Below are 14,729 nucleotides of genomic sequence, written 5' to 3' on the forward strand. Positions count from 1 at the left end.
AACTAAGCAGTGTAGCTATGACTCCTTCTGTGCTGAGACCCAGCAGCACTGTCTCTCTCAGCCCATCCTTTCCTCTCCATAGATTTCATTGGGAAGCTGTAATGTGATCTCTCAGTGAGCCAGCAGTGCATATTGTCTTGCCAAGGCCTAATTTAAGCAGTGTTATTGAGGGAATGATGTGTTCAGAAGGCAGGCGACGTGAATCATAAGTGTACAAAGGAGCATAATTCACTTCTAAGATACATTACAAAGTTTCTTATGGTCGCCTTTACCATTGCTTTACACAAAGTTTGTTGAAATTACAGTGGCCATTTAAAAGATGAGCGATCTTCTTGTCTCCTCTGATCAACATGGAGAGTTTGTCCAAGCATAATCCTCATCATTTATAAGGTCACCGCTTGAAATCGGTGAATGGAAATATCGTTTGCACCTTTTATGTGAATGGCTAAAATGATTTCACCCTCGCGTCCCTGCACATCAGTGACAGCGATGATTCTGGGTGTTATGATGACACCTTGTATGAGGCGGCTTGGGTGCAAGGGTAAGGTAAGGCCCTGCTGACCGGCCTGCATATTTTGTACAGGAAGAGCCTGGATTATTAGAAACGTGGCCACAGGCCTTTCTGCAGTGATCTGCGTCAGTCCTGGGGAGACCTGTCTGGCTGGGACTTTACCAGGTGCTTATCTGTATGGCATAAATCACACAACTCCTAGGGAATAACCCGTCACCTACCAGCTCATAGTTACTTTTATCTTTATAGGAACCAGTTCTATAAACGTTTGTTTTATTTGGCCTAATCTTCCTATTCATGGCGAGCTGCGATGCTCTGCGGGTCCCGTGATAGACAGCATTAATGGGGTTGTCCAGATTTGGGATGCAAGTCTTTAGTCACTCTGTGACTGCAGATCTCCGAACCCTCACATTGAGCACACCGCACGCTGTCGGGATCCTCCGGTGTCTGTGTGAGAACAGGCGGTCACGTCTCTACTAGACTTGCCTCCCTCACTTGTATGGAGCAATGCTGCACACGTCAAGTCGGAATGTGACCTGAAGTATGCAAATCGCACACTCGCGGTCATATGACTGCCCACGTTCATCACCGATGCCGGAGAATCCTGACGGTGTGTGGTGCGCGCACTGTGAGGATTCAGAAATCTGTAGGCACATATAGTGGGGCAGCAGTTGCAGCATGAATCCTGGTTAGTACATCTACTTTCTCCTTATTTCTATGGTCTGCACCCTAACCAAGATTACGGTTGTAAATTCTCCTTTTTTTCTATGTATATCATACATCTTCTATTCATTTTCTGTCGCATGTGCTGGCCTGCTCCCCCTGTTTTTAATTATATACTATTGTCTTTTATCGTGTTTTTTTTTCTTTGCTTATATGTTTTTATTTCTGTCTTGATTGGTGTCTCTAATAAAACTTTGTTACATTGATATATACTATTTTTGTTAATTGAATTTTTAGTGTTTACGTAGTTTCTCCCATCGCAGACAGTATAAGGGATTACTGGCGTTTCTTTTTTCTCTTCTCTGTTGTAAACCGTGGCGATCCCTGGAGACGTCGACGTGTGAGTTATTCCTACAGATCAATAGGCAGTCTGCCGCCGTCTCGTCCGCTCCAGTAATGTCCTTTAGTGCGTACTAACGGGAATCCTGTCTTTACGGCATTCCGCTTCCCTTGAGAAGCCGGCGCTTTCTCACGTGACGTCATCCTATCAGTTCTTCGTTGTTGGTGTGTGCGCGACGAGACTTGATAGTAACTCGGTCATTCTAGGGGTCTCACGTGTCCCCCATCATTTCCAATAATAATATTAAGTCCTATTGCTGACAATTCAGTCGGGAAGAAAAATTGCAAAGTGTCTATTGGATATGGATGGTATGTAGGAAATATTTGCAAATATTCATGGTTATTTCTAAATTTTCCCTATAAGACTTAATATTAATTAAGATTATTATTATTTTTATAGCGCCAACATATTCTGCAGCGCTTTACAGTTTAACCATTCAGACAGTAATTTTCCCAGTTTCATTTTTTTTCTGTCGAAAATTTAGAAATCTTCACAAATTTTCACATTGGCCACTTGGGCTTTGTTTTAGACTCCGACTTCCTGTCCTTTTTAGGAAGCGTTTCCAGCAGGTTCCTTATCATCAGAGACAGAATTTCAATGGCAGGTAAAGCATGATAAAGACCTATAACAGGTCGAAAAGCTGCTAAGATGTATCAGATACCCAGCACACACAGACGAGAGATTCCTTTTCCCTCTGTCTCTATGTAACACATTTTACATAGGTTGAAAAAAGACAAAGGTCCAAATATTTAACCATTCTCCAGTAGTTATGCATACTCTATTCAGATGCAGCAGCATGGAGAACATTTTACTGCAGTACTGAGCAGTGTAGCTATGATTCCAGCTTTAGGGGTGATGAAAATGTGCGTGAAGTTTCAGCACGATCTGCTTGCTCACCCCCTCGTCATAGAATTTAACAGGAAAGCTATAATCTAACTCCTCACTTGACCAATCTCACTTTACAGATTGTACCTGTTTTTCAGCGTAAATAATGACTTAAGGATTCAGAAGTGTAGAAAGAAGCATGTTACTGCGATAAGATATATTATAAAGCTTCATATATTCCGCTCTCGTAATGTTGATTTATGCAAAGTTTTTCGAAAGTACAATAACTGTTTTATATCACAACTGACGTTATTTGATACAATGTTTAAGGGTGAAGCGAGCGGCTCTGTGCCAGAGATCAGGTCTGTCCCATTCTAACTTGTATTTTATGTCTTTATTTTTATTTCCAGGAAGAAAGAACCTTCTACGAACAAGAAAGATCGAGTGACTCATTGCCTGACGATATGCGAGAACATAGTTGCTCAGTCTCTGAGGTATTATTACAGCGTTTATACTGCACATGATGCCGCATACTGCGGATACCTGCCAGCTTCATCTCACATGTCACATGTAAAGGGTTAGGCTAAAAAAAAGATAAAAATTACTCTCCAATTAATCTCAGGAGATGATTGGCATGAATGGCGTTGTGTCCCAGGACAAGTGCACAATATCTCTTAATGGCGTCGTTGGTGCCACTCGTTTTTATGTCGGATGGAGAATCCCTTTAAGCCATGGTAGTCCAGCCTTCCATCAGAGGTATACATCTGACGTATATATGGCACTGCAAAGGAATACATCTGTCCACCTTTATCGTTCCTTACATATACAATGGGAAAGAAAATGTTATCCACCAAGATCTCCCTGGCGTAAGCCAAAGGACATAGATTTGGTGAATAAAGCCATATGGATGTCTTAAACTCCCCATACACAATTGATAGCCGACCGCTACCCCTCCACCAATTCCCCAAACACAAGATCACTTGGCTCTGCTGAGTGCTCCAATTTTCCTTTTGAGAGGGCTGCTGCCAGACCCTTTTTGGCAGCTGCTTTTCATGGGAGAGCATCAAAAAGAATCGTCTGTCAGATATTGGACTCGCCTGTTGGGGAAGACCAGACACTTTAGACTTTTGGCACATTCTATCATTGGAAGACATAATGTAGCACAATTTAGCAAAGTGTTTTGGCCAGAAAATTAGAGGAAGACACATTAAAAAGTCACAAAAATTCTGCTCCTTTTGGTGTTTTTAATGGCAGTTTCACAATGGTCGGGACTGAGGAGCATCCCTTAAATTCATTGAAAGTGGTGAAATAAATTATGCTGGAAATGTTTCTCCAAACACCGACTTCAGCAGCATTTTTGGCGAAGCACACAGAAATATGTTCTGAATTCATTAAAGAAGCGCTCTCATCGAAGTTTTTGTCCTCCAAATATATTGCAATCATCATATTATACGGCGCTGTGTACTTACAAAAAATTACTCATTTTGCCTTTCTGCCCGGCTACTTCTCTTTTTTGCATGTAGAAACAGGAAGTCTTTTGTCCCTGTAAAAATTATTCCCCTCTTCAACTCCTGACCCAGCTGATTTGCTCCTCCGCCCTAACGGACTTTTGCAGTGATGATTCACGAGTCATGCATGGAAAATTGACCTCCTGTTTCTACATTGAGCTTAGAAGGATTCAGCTAGTCAATTTTCAATCACATGATGCCATTGACCTAATGGAAAAGCGAATAATTAGTTGGGTAGAAAGGCAAAAAGAGCAATTGTAAGTACAAAGTGCTGTATAATATGATGGCTGCAATATATTAAGAGGAGAAACCTTTTGATGGGAGGAGGAGGAGGGCTTCTTGAAGTGGTGTGCGCCTGTTAATGAATTAGCATTTTTGTCTTGCATTCCCCACATTAAGAATGGTGGGCGAAACCCTGGTCTTAATGAATCGGGGCCTTTATTTCTTTCTTAGACTACGGTGTCATTTTTAATGCACAGGAAAATGTTTGTTTTCTAGTGTCAAACAGCCAAAAGCACATTGGTCATGTGTATCATATGTACATGGAAGGACGATGGGGTAACGGGGACGTTTTACTCCAAAAACTCCAGTTATTACCGATCACCTACGGTTTATGCAGGGAAAAGACTAATAATGTATCTGCGGAAAATAACTCCCAGATCTGAAATATTATTAAAGACCCTCATGTCATGGAGATAACATTGTAGGGGGCTTTAGAATATGAAGCACCGAACACGACGTCATGGCTAAAATTACACGTGTATCCCCTGTCCCCCGGCTTATGTTCCCGTCTGCTGGGAAGAAGACTCCGCTGCGCCCAAAGCATTTCGTGCAGCTTATTTGTCAGAACCGCTCTATACTGATTGTAATAAATAATATATCAGCACCAGCGAGATAAGGAGTGACTCAGTAGAATCAAAGATTCCTTGTTTTTTTATATTTTAAATGGAAATTCCTTTATTATTAGGATTAATAATAATAATAATAATAATAATAATATCAGTGGTAGTGCGAATGTACAAGATATGGACAAATAGTTTTTCCGAAGCATGTTCTTTTTTTCTTAAGAGTTTTTACAATTTTTAAGATTGAAGTTAGGTTATAAGTTGAATTATACAGACTTATGCCTAACATGTTAATCCAGAAGAAGGCAAAAACCCATGAGGCAGATGCTAATTACCAATTTTAGGGGAAAACCTCCCCGACTCCACATTCGGCAATCAAACTAGTTACCTGGATCTACGTCCCATCACAGAATCTGGTACCAAAACCTTGCAATGTTATATTTATCAAGAAAGGTATCCAGGTGCTCCATGAACTTCTTTTTTTTTGTTGTTGTTTTTTTTAGTGAATCAACCATTATATCATGTAGCGGAGAGTTCCTTATTATTTCAGTAAAAACTCTATAGTCTCACTAATGTTACAGTACATAATCTCACTGCTGTTAGTGTAGAAGCCATAATTTTACTGCTGTTACAGTATAAAATCCATAATCTCACTTCTATTAGTGTATAATCCATAATCTCACTGCTGTTACAGTATAAAATCCATAATCTCACTGTTACAGTATAAAATCCATAATCTCACTTCTATTAGTGTATAATCCATAATCTCACTGCTGTTAGTGTAGAATCCATAATCTCACTGTTACAGTATAAAATCCATAATCTCACTGCTGTTACAGTATAGAATCCATAATCTCACTGCTGTTACAGTCTAGAATCCATAATTTTACTGCTGTTACAGTATAGAATCCATAATCTCACTTCTATTAGTGTATAATCCATAATCTCACTGCTGTTAGTGTAGAATCCATAATCTCACTGTTACAGTATAAAATCCATAATCTCACTTCTATTAGTGTATAATCCATAATCTCACTGCTGTTAGTGTAGAATCCATAATCTAACTGTTACAGTATAGAATCCATAATCTCACTGCTGTTACAGTATAGAATCCATAATCTCACTGCTGTTACAGTCTAGAATCCATAATTTTACTGCTGTTACAGTATAGAATCCATAATCTCACTTCTATTAGTGTATAATCCATAATCTCACTGCTGTTAGTGTAGAATCCATAATCTCACTGTTACAGTATAGAATCCATAATCTCACTGCTGTTACAGTATAGAATCCATAATCTCACTGCTGTAACAGTATAGAATCCATAATCTCACTGCTGTTAGTGTAGAATCCATAATCTCACTGTTACAGTATAAAATCCATAATCTCACTTCTATTAGTGTATAATCCATAATCTCACTGCTGTTAGTGTAGAATCCATAATCTCACTGTTACAGTATAGAATCCATAATCTCACTGCTGTTACAGTATAGAATCCATAATCTCACTGCTGTTACAGTCTAGAATCCATAATTTTACTGCTGTTACAGTATAGAATCCATAATCTCACTTCTATTAGTGTATAATCCATAATCTCACTGCTGTTAGTGTAGAATCCATAATCTCACTGTTACAGTATAGAATCCATAATCTCACTGCTGTTACAGTATAGAATCCATAATCTCACTGCTGTAACAGTATAGAATCCATAATCTCACTGCTGTTTGTGTATAATCCATAATCTCACTGCTGTTGTTACAGTATATAATCCATAATCTCACTGCTGTTAGTGTAGAATCCATAATTTCACTGCTGTTACAGTATATAATCCATAATCTCACTGCTGTTACAGCATAGAATCCATAATCTCACTGCTGTTAGTATAGAATCCATAATCTCACTGCTGTTACAGTATAGAATCCATAATCTCACTGCTGTTAGTATAGAATCCATAATCTCACCGCTGTTACAGTATAGAATCCATAATCTCACTGCTGTTACAGCATAGAATCCATAATCTCACTGTTAGTGTAGAATCCATAATCTCACTTCTATTAGTGTATAATCCATAATCTCACTGCCGTTACAGTATAGAATCCATAATCTCACTGCTGTTACAGTATATAATCCATAATCCCACTGCTGTTAGTATAGAATCCATAATCTCACTGCTGTTACAGTATAGAATCCATAATCTCACTGCTATTAGTGTATAATCCATAATCTCACTGCCGTTACAGTATAGAATCCATAATCTCACTGCTGTTACAGTATAGAATCCATAATCTCACTGCTGTCACAGTATAGAATCCATAATCTCACTGCTGTTACAGTATAGAATCCATAATCTCACTGCTATTAGTGTATAATCCATAATCTCACTGCCGTTACAGTATAGAATCCATAATCTCACTGCTGTTACAGTATAGAATCCATAATCTCACTGCTGTTACAGTATAGAATCCATAATCTCACTGCTGTCACAGTATAGAATCCATAATCTCACTGCTGTTACAGTATATAATCCATAATCCCACTGCTGTTAGTATAGAATCCATAATCTCACTGCTGTTACAGCATAGAATCCATAATCTCACTGCTGTTAGTATAGAATCCATAATCTCACTGCTGTTACAGTATATAATCCATAATCTCACTTCTATTAGTGTATAATCCATAATCTCACTGCTGTTACAGTATAGAATCCATAATCTCACTGCTGTTAGTATAGAATCCATAATCTCACTGCTGTTACAGTATAGAATCCATAATCTCACTGTTGTTACAGTGTAGAATCCATAATCTCATTGCTGTTACAGTATAGAATCCATAATCTCAATGTTACAGTATAGAATCCATAATCTCACTGCTATTAGTGTATAATCCATAATCTCACTGCCGTTACAGTATAGAATCCATAATCTCACTGCTGTCACAGTATAGAATCCATAATCTCACTGCTGTTAGGATAGAATCCATAATCTCACTGCTGTTAGTATAGAATCCATAATCTCACTGCTGTTAGTATAGAATCCATAATCTCACTGCTGTTACAGTATAGAATCCATAATCTCACTGTTAGTGTAGAATCCATAATCTCATTGCTGTTACAGTATAGAATCCATAATCTCACTGCTATTAGTGTATAATCCATAATCTCACTGCTGTTACAGTATAGAATCCATAATCTCACTGCTGTTACAGTATAGAATCCATAATCTCACTGCTGTTACAGTATAGAATCCATAATCTCACTGCTGTCACAGTATAGAATCCATAATCTCACTGCTGTTACAGTATATAATCCATAATCCCACTGCTGTTAGTATAGAATCCATAATCTCACTGCTGTTACAGCATAGAATCCATAATCTCACTGCTGTTAGTATAGAATCCATAATCTCACTGCTGTTACAGTATAGAATCCATAATCTCACTGCTGTTAGTATAGAATCCATAATCTCACTGCTGTTACAGTATAGAATCCATAATCTCACTTCTATTAGTGTATAATCCATAATCTCACTGCTGTTACAGTATATAATCCATAATCTCACTGCTGTTAGTATAGAATCCATAATCTCACTGCTGTTACAGCATAGAATCCATAATCTCACTGCTGTTAGTATAGAATCCATAATCTCACTGCTGTTACAGTATATAATCCATAATCTCACTTCTATTAGTGTATAATCCATAATCTCACTGCTGTTACAGTATAGAATCCATAATCTCACTGCTGTTAGTATAGAATCCATAATCTCACTGCTGTTACAGTATAGAATCCATAATCTCACTGTTGTTACAGTGTATAATCCATAATCTCACTGCTGTTACAGTATAGAATCCATAATCTCACTGCTGTTAGTGTAGAATCCATAATCTCACTGTTACAGTATAGAATCCATAATCTCACTGCTGTTACAGTATAGAATCCATAATCTCACTGCTGTAACAGTATAGAATCCATAATCTCACTGCTGTTTGTGTATAATCCATAATCTCACTGCTGTTGTTACAGTATATAATCCATAATCTCACTGCTGTTAGTGTAGAATCCATAATTTCACTGCTGTTACAGTATATAATCCATAATCTCACTGCTGTTACAGCATAGAATCCATAATCTCACTGCTGTTAGTATAGAATCCATAATCTCACTGCTGTTACAGTATAGAATCCATAATCTCACTGCTGTTACAGTATAGAATCCATAATCTCACTGCTGTTAGTATAGAATCCATAATCTCACCGCTGTTACAGTATAGAATCCATAATCTCACTGCTGTTACAGCATAGAATCCATAATCTCACTGTTAGTGTAGAATCCATAATCTCACTTCTATTAGTGTATAATCCATAATCTCACTGCCGTTACAGTATAGAATCCATAATCTCACTGCTGTTACAGTATATAATCCATAATCCCACTGCTGTTAGTATAGAATCCATAATCTCACTGCTGTTACAGTATAGAATCCATAATCTCACTGCTATTAGTGTATAATCCATAATCTCACTGCCGTTACAGTATAGAATCCATAATCTCACTGCTGTTACAGTATAGAATCCATAATCTCACTGCTGTTACAGTATAGAATCCATAATCTCACTGCTGTCACAGTATAGAATCCATAATCTCACTGCTGTTACAGTATAGAATCCATAATCTCACTGCTATTAGTGTATAATCCATAATCTCACTGCCGTTACAGTATAGAATCCATAATCTCACTGCTGTTACAGTATAGAATCCATAATCTCACTGCTGTTACAGTATAGAATCCATAATCTCACTGCTGTCACAGTATAGAATCCATAATCTCACTGCTGTTACAGTATATAATCCATAATCCCACTGCTGTTAGTATAGAATCCATAATCTCACTGCTGTTACAGCATAGAATCCATAATCTCACTGCTGTTAGTATAGAATCCATAATCTCACTGTTGTTACAGTGTATAATCCATAATCTCACTGCTGTTACAGTATAGAATCCATAATCTCACTGCTGTTAGTATAGAATCCATAATCTCACTGCTGTTACAGTATAGAATCCATAATCTCACTGTTGTTACAGTGTAGAATCCATAATCTCATTGCTGTTACAGTATAGAATCCATAATCTCAATGTTACAGTATAGAATCCATAATCTCACTGCTATTAGTGTATAATCCATAATCTCACTGCCGTTACAGTATAGAATCCATAATCTCACTGCTGTCACAGTATAGAATCCATAATCTCACTGCTGTTAGGATAGAATCCATAATCTCACTGCTGTTAGTATAGAATCCATAATCTCACTGCTGTTAGTATAGAATCCATAATCTCACTGCTGTTACAGTATAGAATCCATAATCTCACTTCTATTAGTGTATAATCCATAATCTCACTGCTGTTACAGTATAGAATCCATAATCTCACTGCTGTTAGTATAGAATCCATAATCTCACTGCTGTTACAGCATAGAATCCATAATCTCACTGCTGTTAGTATAGAATCCATAATCTCACTGCTGTTACAGTATATAATCCATAATCTCACTTCTATTAGTGTATAATCCATAATCTCACTGCTGTTACAGTATAGAATCCATAATCTCACTGCTGTTAGTATAGAATCCATAATCTCACTGCTGTTACAGTATAGAATCCATAATCTCACTGTTGTTACAGTGTAGAATCCATAATCTCATTGCTGTTACAGTATAGAATCCATAATCTCAATGTTACAGTATAGAATCCATAATCTCACTGCTATTAGTGTATAATCCATAATCTCACTGCCGTTACAGTATAGAATCCATAATCTCAATGTTACAGTATAGAATCCATAATCTCACTTCTATTAGTGTATAATCCATAATCTCACTGCTGTTACAGTATAGAATCCATAATCTCACTGCTATTAGTGTATAATCCATAATCTCACTGCCGTTACAGTATAGAATCCATAATCTCAATGTTACAGTATAGAATCCATAATCTCACTGCTATTAGTGTATAATCCATAATCTCACTGCCGTTACAGTATAGAATCCATAATCTCAATGTTACAGTATAGAATCCATAATCTCACTTCTATTAGTGTATAATCCATAATCTCACTGCTGTTACAGTATAGAATCCATAATCTCACTGCTATTAGTGTATAATCCATAATCTCACTGCCGTTACAGTATAGAATCCATAATCTCACTGCTGTTACAGTATAGAATCCATAATCTCACTGCTGTTACAGTATAGAATCCATAATCTCACTGCTGTTACAGTATAGAATCCATAATCTCACTGCTGTCACAGTATAGAATCCATAATCTCACTGCTGTTACAGTATATAATCCATAATCCCACTGCTGTTAGTATAGAATCCATAATCTCACTGCTGTTACAGCATAGAATCCATAATCTCACTGCTGTTAGTATAGAATCCATAATCTCACTGCTGTTACAGTATAGAATCCATAATCTCACTTCTATTAGTGTATAATCCATAATCTCACTGCTGTTACAGTATAGAATCCATAATCTCACTGCTGTTAGTATAGAATCCATAATCTCACTGCTGTTACAGTATAGAATCCATAATCTCACTGTTAGTGTAGAATCCATAATCTCATTGCTGTTACAGTATAGAATCCATAATCTCAATGTTACAGTATAGAATCCATAATCTCACTGCTATTAGTGTATAATCCATAATCTCACTGCCGTTACAGTATAGAATCCATAATCTCACTGCTGTCACAGTATAGAATCCATAATCTCACTGCTGTTAGGATAGAATCCATAATCTCACTGCTGTTAGTATAGAATCCATAATCTCACTGCTGTTAGTATAGAATCCATAATCTCACTGCTGTTACAGTATAGAATCCATAATCTCACTGTTAGTGTAGAATCCATAATCTCATTGCTGTTACAGTATAGAATCCATAATCTCACTGCTATTAGTGTATAATCCATAATCTCACTGCTGTTACAGTATAGAATCCATAATCTCACTGCTGTTACAGTATAGAATCCATAATCTCACTGCTGTTACAGTATAGAATCCATAATCTCACTGCTGTCACAGTATAGAATCCATAATCTCACTGCTGTTACAGTATATAATCCATAATCCCACTGCTGTTAGTATAGAATCCATAATCTCACTGCTGTTACAGCATAGAATCCATAATCTCACTGCTGTTAGTATAGAATCCATAATCTCACTGCTGTTACAGTATAGAATCCATAATCTCACTGCTGTTAGTATAGAATCCATAATCTCACTGCTGTTACAGTATAGAATCCATAATCTCACTTCTATTAGTGTATAATCCATAATCTCACTGCTGTTACAGTATAGAATCCATAATCTCACTGCTGTTAGTATAGAATCCATAATCTCACTGCTGTTCGTATAGAATCCATAATCTCACTGCTGTTACAGTATAGAATCCATAATCTCACTGCTGTTACAGTGTAGAATCCATAATCTCATTGCTGTTACAGTATAGAATCCATAATCTCAATGTTACAGTATAGAATCCATAATCTCACTGCTATTAGTGTATAATCCATAATCTCACTGCCGTTACAGTATAGAATCCATAATCTCACTGCTGTCACAGTATAGAATCCATAATCTCACTGCTGTTAGTATCGAATCCATAACCTCACTGCTGTTACAGCATAGAAGCCGTAATCTCACTGCTGTTAGTATAGAATCCATAATCTCACTGCTGTTACAGTATAGAATCCATAATCTCACTTCTATTAGTGTATAATCCATAATCTCACTGCTGTTACAGTATAGAATCCATAATCTCACTGCTGTTAGTATAGAATCCATAATCTCACTGCTGTTCGTATAGAATCCATAATCTCACTGCTGTTACAGTATAGAATCCATAATCTCACTGCTGTTACAGTATAGAATCCATAATCTCACTGCTATCACAGTATAGAATCCATAATCTCACTGCTGTTACAGTATATAATCCATAATCCCACTGCTGTTAGTATAGAATCCATAATCTCACTGCTGTTAGTATAGAATCCATAATCTCACTGTTGTTACAGTCTAGAATCCATAATCTAACTGCTGTTAGTATAGAATCCATAATCTCACTGCTGTTACAGTATATAATCCATAATCTCATTGATGTTTGTGTATAATCTAGGCAAACCAGCTAAGAGAACAACTAATATATATAACTAAAATATAACTTTTATTAGAGCCATACTAAAATATCCAATGGATAATGACATCACTTGTGAACAGTGCAAAAAAAGTGCTCAAATAACCAGTGCTCTATTAAAAAATGGTTTTGTCTCACCACATGATCTTCTTTCCGGGAGTATCCACTATAATGTCTCATGGGGGAGGGGGGAAGAAAACAATGTCTCTATACTACCCCAGTCGTGCCCCTGTGTGGCTCCCGCCCTGACAAGGGCAGTTCCCAAGTCAGTCTGTTATGTTGTACCCACCACGATAAGGTAAACCTCCCTACGCGTTTCCTCTCCCATATGGGAGAATCCTCAGGGGAACTAATTATAATATATGTGTGGGGAATTGTTTCTTTTGGAGATAAGGGAGTCCCTGCGTCGGCAGGTAACACCCGTGTCAAATGCTCGCAGTGACGGCACAGACTTCTGGTAGGGTGAGACAAAGGACTGAATCCTCCCACCTAAATACCCCATCAGGGAACCCCAGCGTCCTACCTCAGTTCCGCTCCTACACGTGCTTCCAACAGGTAGAAGTTCTTAGTTGCAGTGATTGCCAAATAATCCGCCAATCACACTCTGCGTGTGTGTCCCATTCCTCTGCCGGCCTATGGCTGCCTTTCACACATTGCCCGCTCACTATGGGCAATTGCGCATGCGTGCGTCGCGCTCCGCCCCCGTATCTCCGGCTGAAGCATAAGTGCAACCCATATATGTTACCCCCCTTCCTTCCAGTAGCCCGGGGAGGCGCATTCCTGTAAAACGTGCATTCGCCAAGAGTATACCCGCCATGCATCCTCATTCTTAATATATCGCCAGACATACCGTCCTACCTGCCCCGCTCTTACACATCTCTCTAATCAAGCAGGCGCCGTTCAGGTTCACCGATGTCATGGTAACCGCTCCAAGTATACGGAACCATGCCGCTCATACAGAGTTTCCTTGGGGCCGGATACGGCGTAACGCGGTAACCTGGCAACACACCAGCGTCATGCTGTGACTTCACACGCCATGCACGGGTATGAGTCACATAAGTTGGATCTACCAGCGCCGGTATGACTATTGCCAGTATCGCGCTGGGGTATCTGTTGTGGCACGCAGTATTGGTCTAACATCTAACATTAACCAGCGTGACTGGATAAGTACCCATATCTATATATACACCACGGTGGGACGATACCATGATACTAATAGGGGCCATCGCTGGTATTCACCAGCCCGACATACCTACAGGGAAGATAAATGTTCCACCATCCCTATACTCCACTCTATATGCAAGACCAATAATATGACCTAAGCATAAGATATACCATGTACATTTCGGCACCTGTTATACAACCAATAATGATGTTCTATTACCAACTAAGGCACTTCATTTGAGACCTGAAAAGTGTAAGTTTGATAATACGAGGATAGGAAAAACTAATGATCTCACAGTAATGTCATAATAAATGTAAGTATATGACTTGCTGGAGTACCCAATAAGATAGATAAATGAGATATCCACCCCGTATGTCATTATCCATATATATAAAATATCCTAAACTCTCTGTTTCAAACCATATAAAGTACAGGTCGGAGAGAAATTTATATAACACGTACACAGCAAGGGCTGCCATACGTATATGGTCATAATAGACCCAGTATATCCTGTTTTTATTGACTGGAAAGCATGTCCCACGACCAGAACCTACTCTAACTGTATGCATTCACAATACGTAAAAAAGACCCTTATACCAAAAAATATGAAGATAACCAA

The 14,729-nt window shown here is 38.1% G+C and overlaps 1 protein-coding gene across 2 annotated transcripts in view; it reads left to right on the top strand.

Annotated features, from left to right (window-relative positions):
- Nucleotides 1–14,729, top strand: part of HTT (huntingtin) — a 276,760-nt gene that overhangs the window by 44,609 nt on the left and 217,422 nt on the right. For both annotated transcript variants that reach the window (XM_069744747.1, XM_069744746.1), the window contains exon 2: nt 2,810–2,893. In XM_069744747.1, coding sequence (XP_069600848.1) covers nt 2,810–2,893 — 84 coding nt within the window. The remainder of the gene's footprint in view (nt 1–2,809; nt 2,894–14,729) is intronic.

This window comes from Ranitomeya imitator, chromosome 1, assembly GCF_032444005.1.
Source record: "Ranitomeya imitator isolate aRanImi1 chromosome 1, aRanImi1.pri, whole genome shotgun sequence".
Lineage (NCBI taxonomy): Eukaryota > Metazoa > Chordata > Amphibia > Anura > Dendrobatidae > Ranitomeya > Ranitomeya imitator.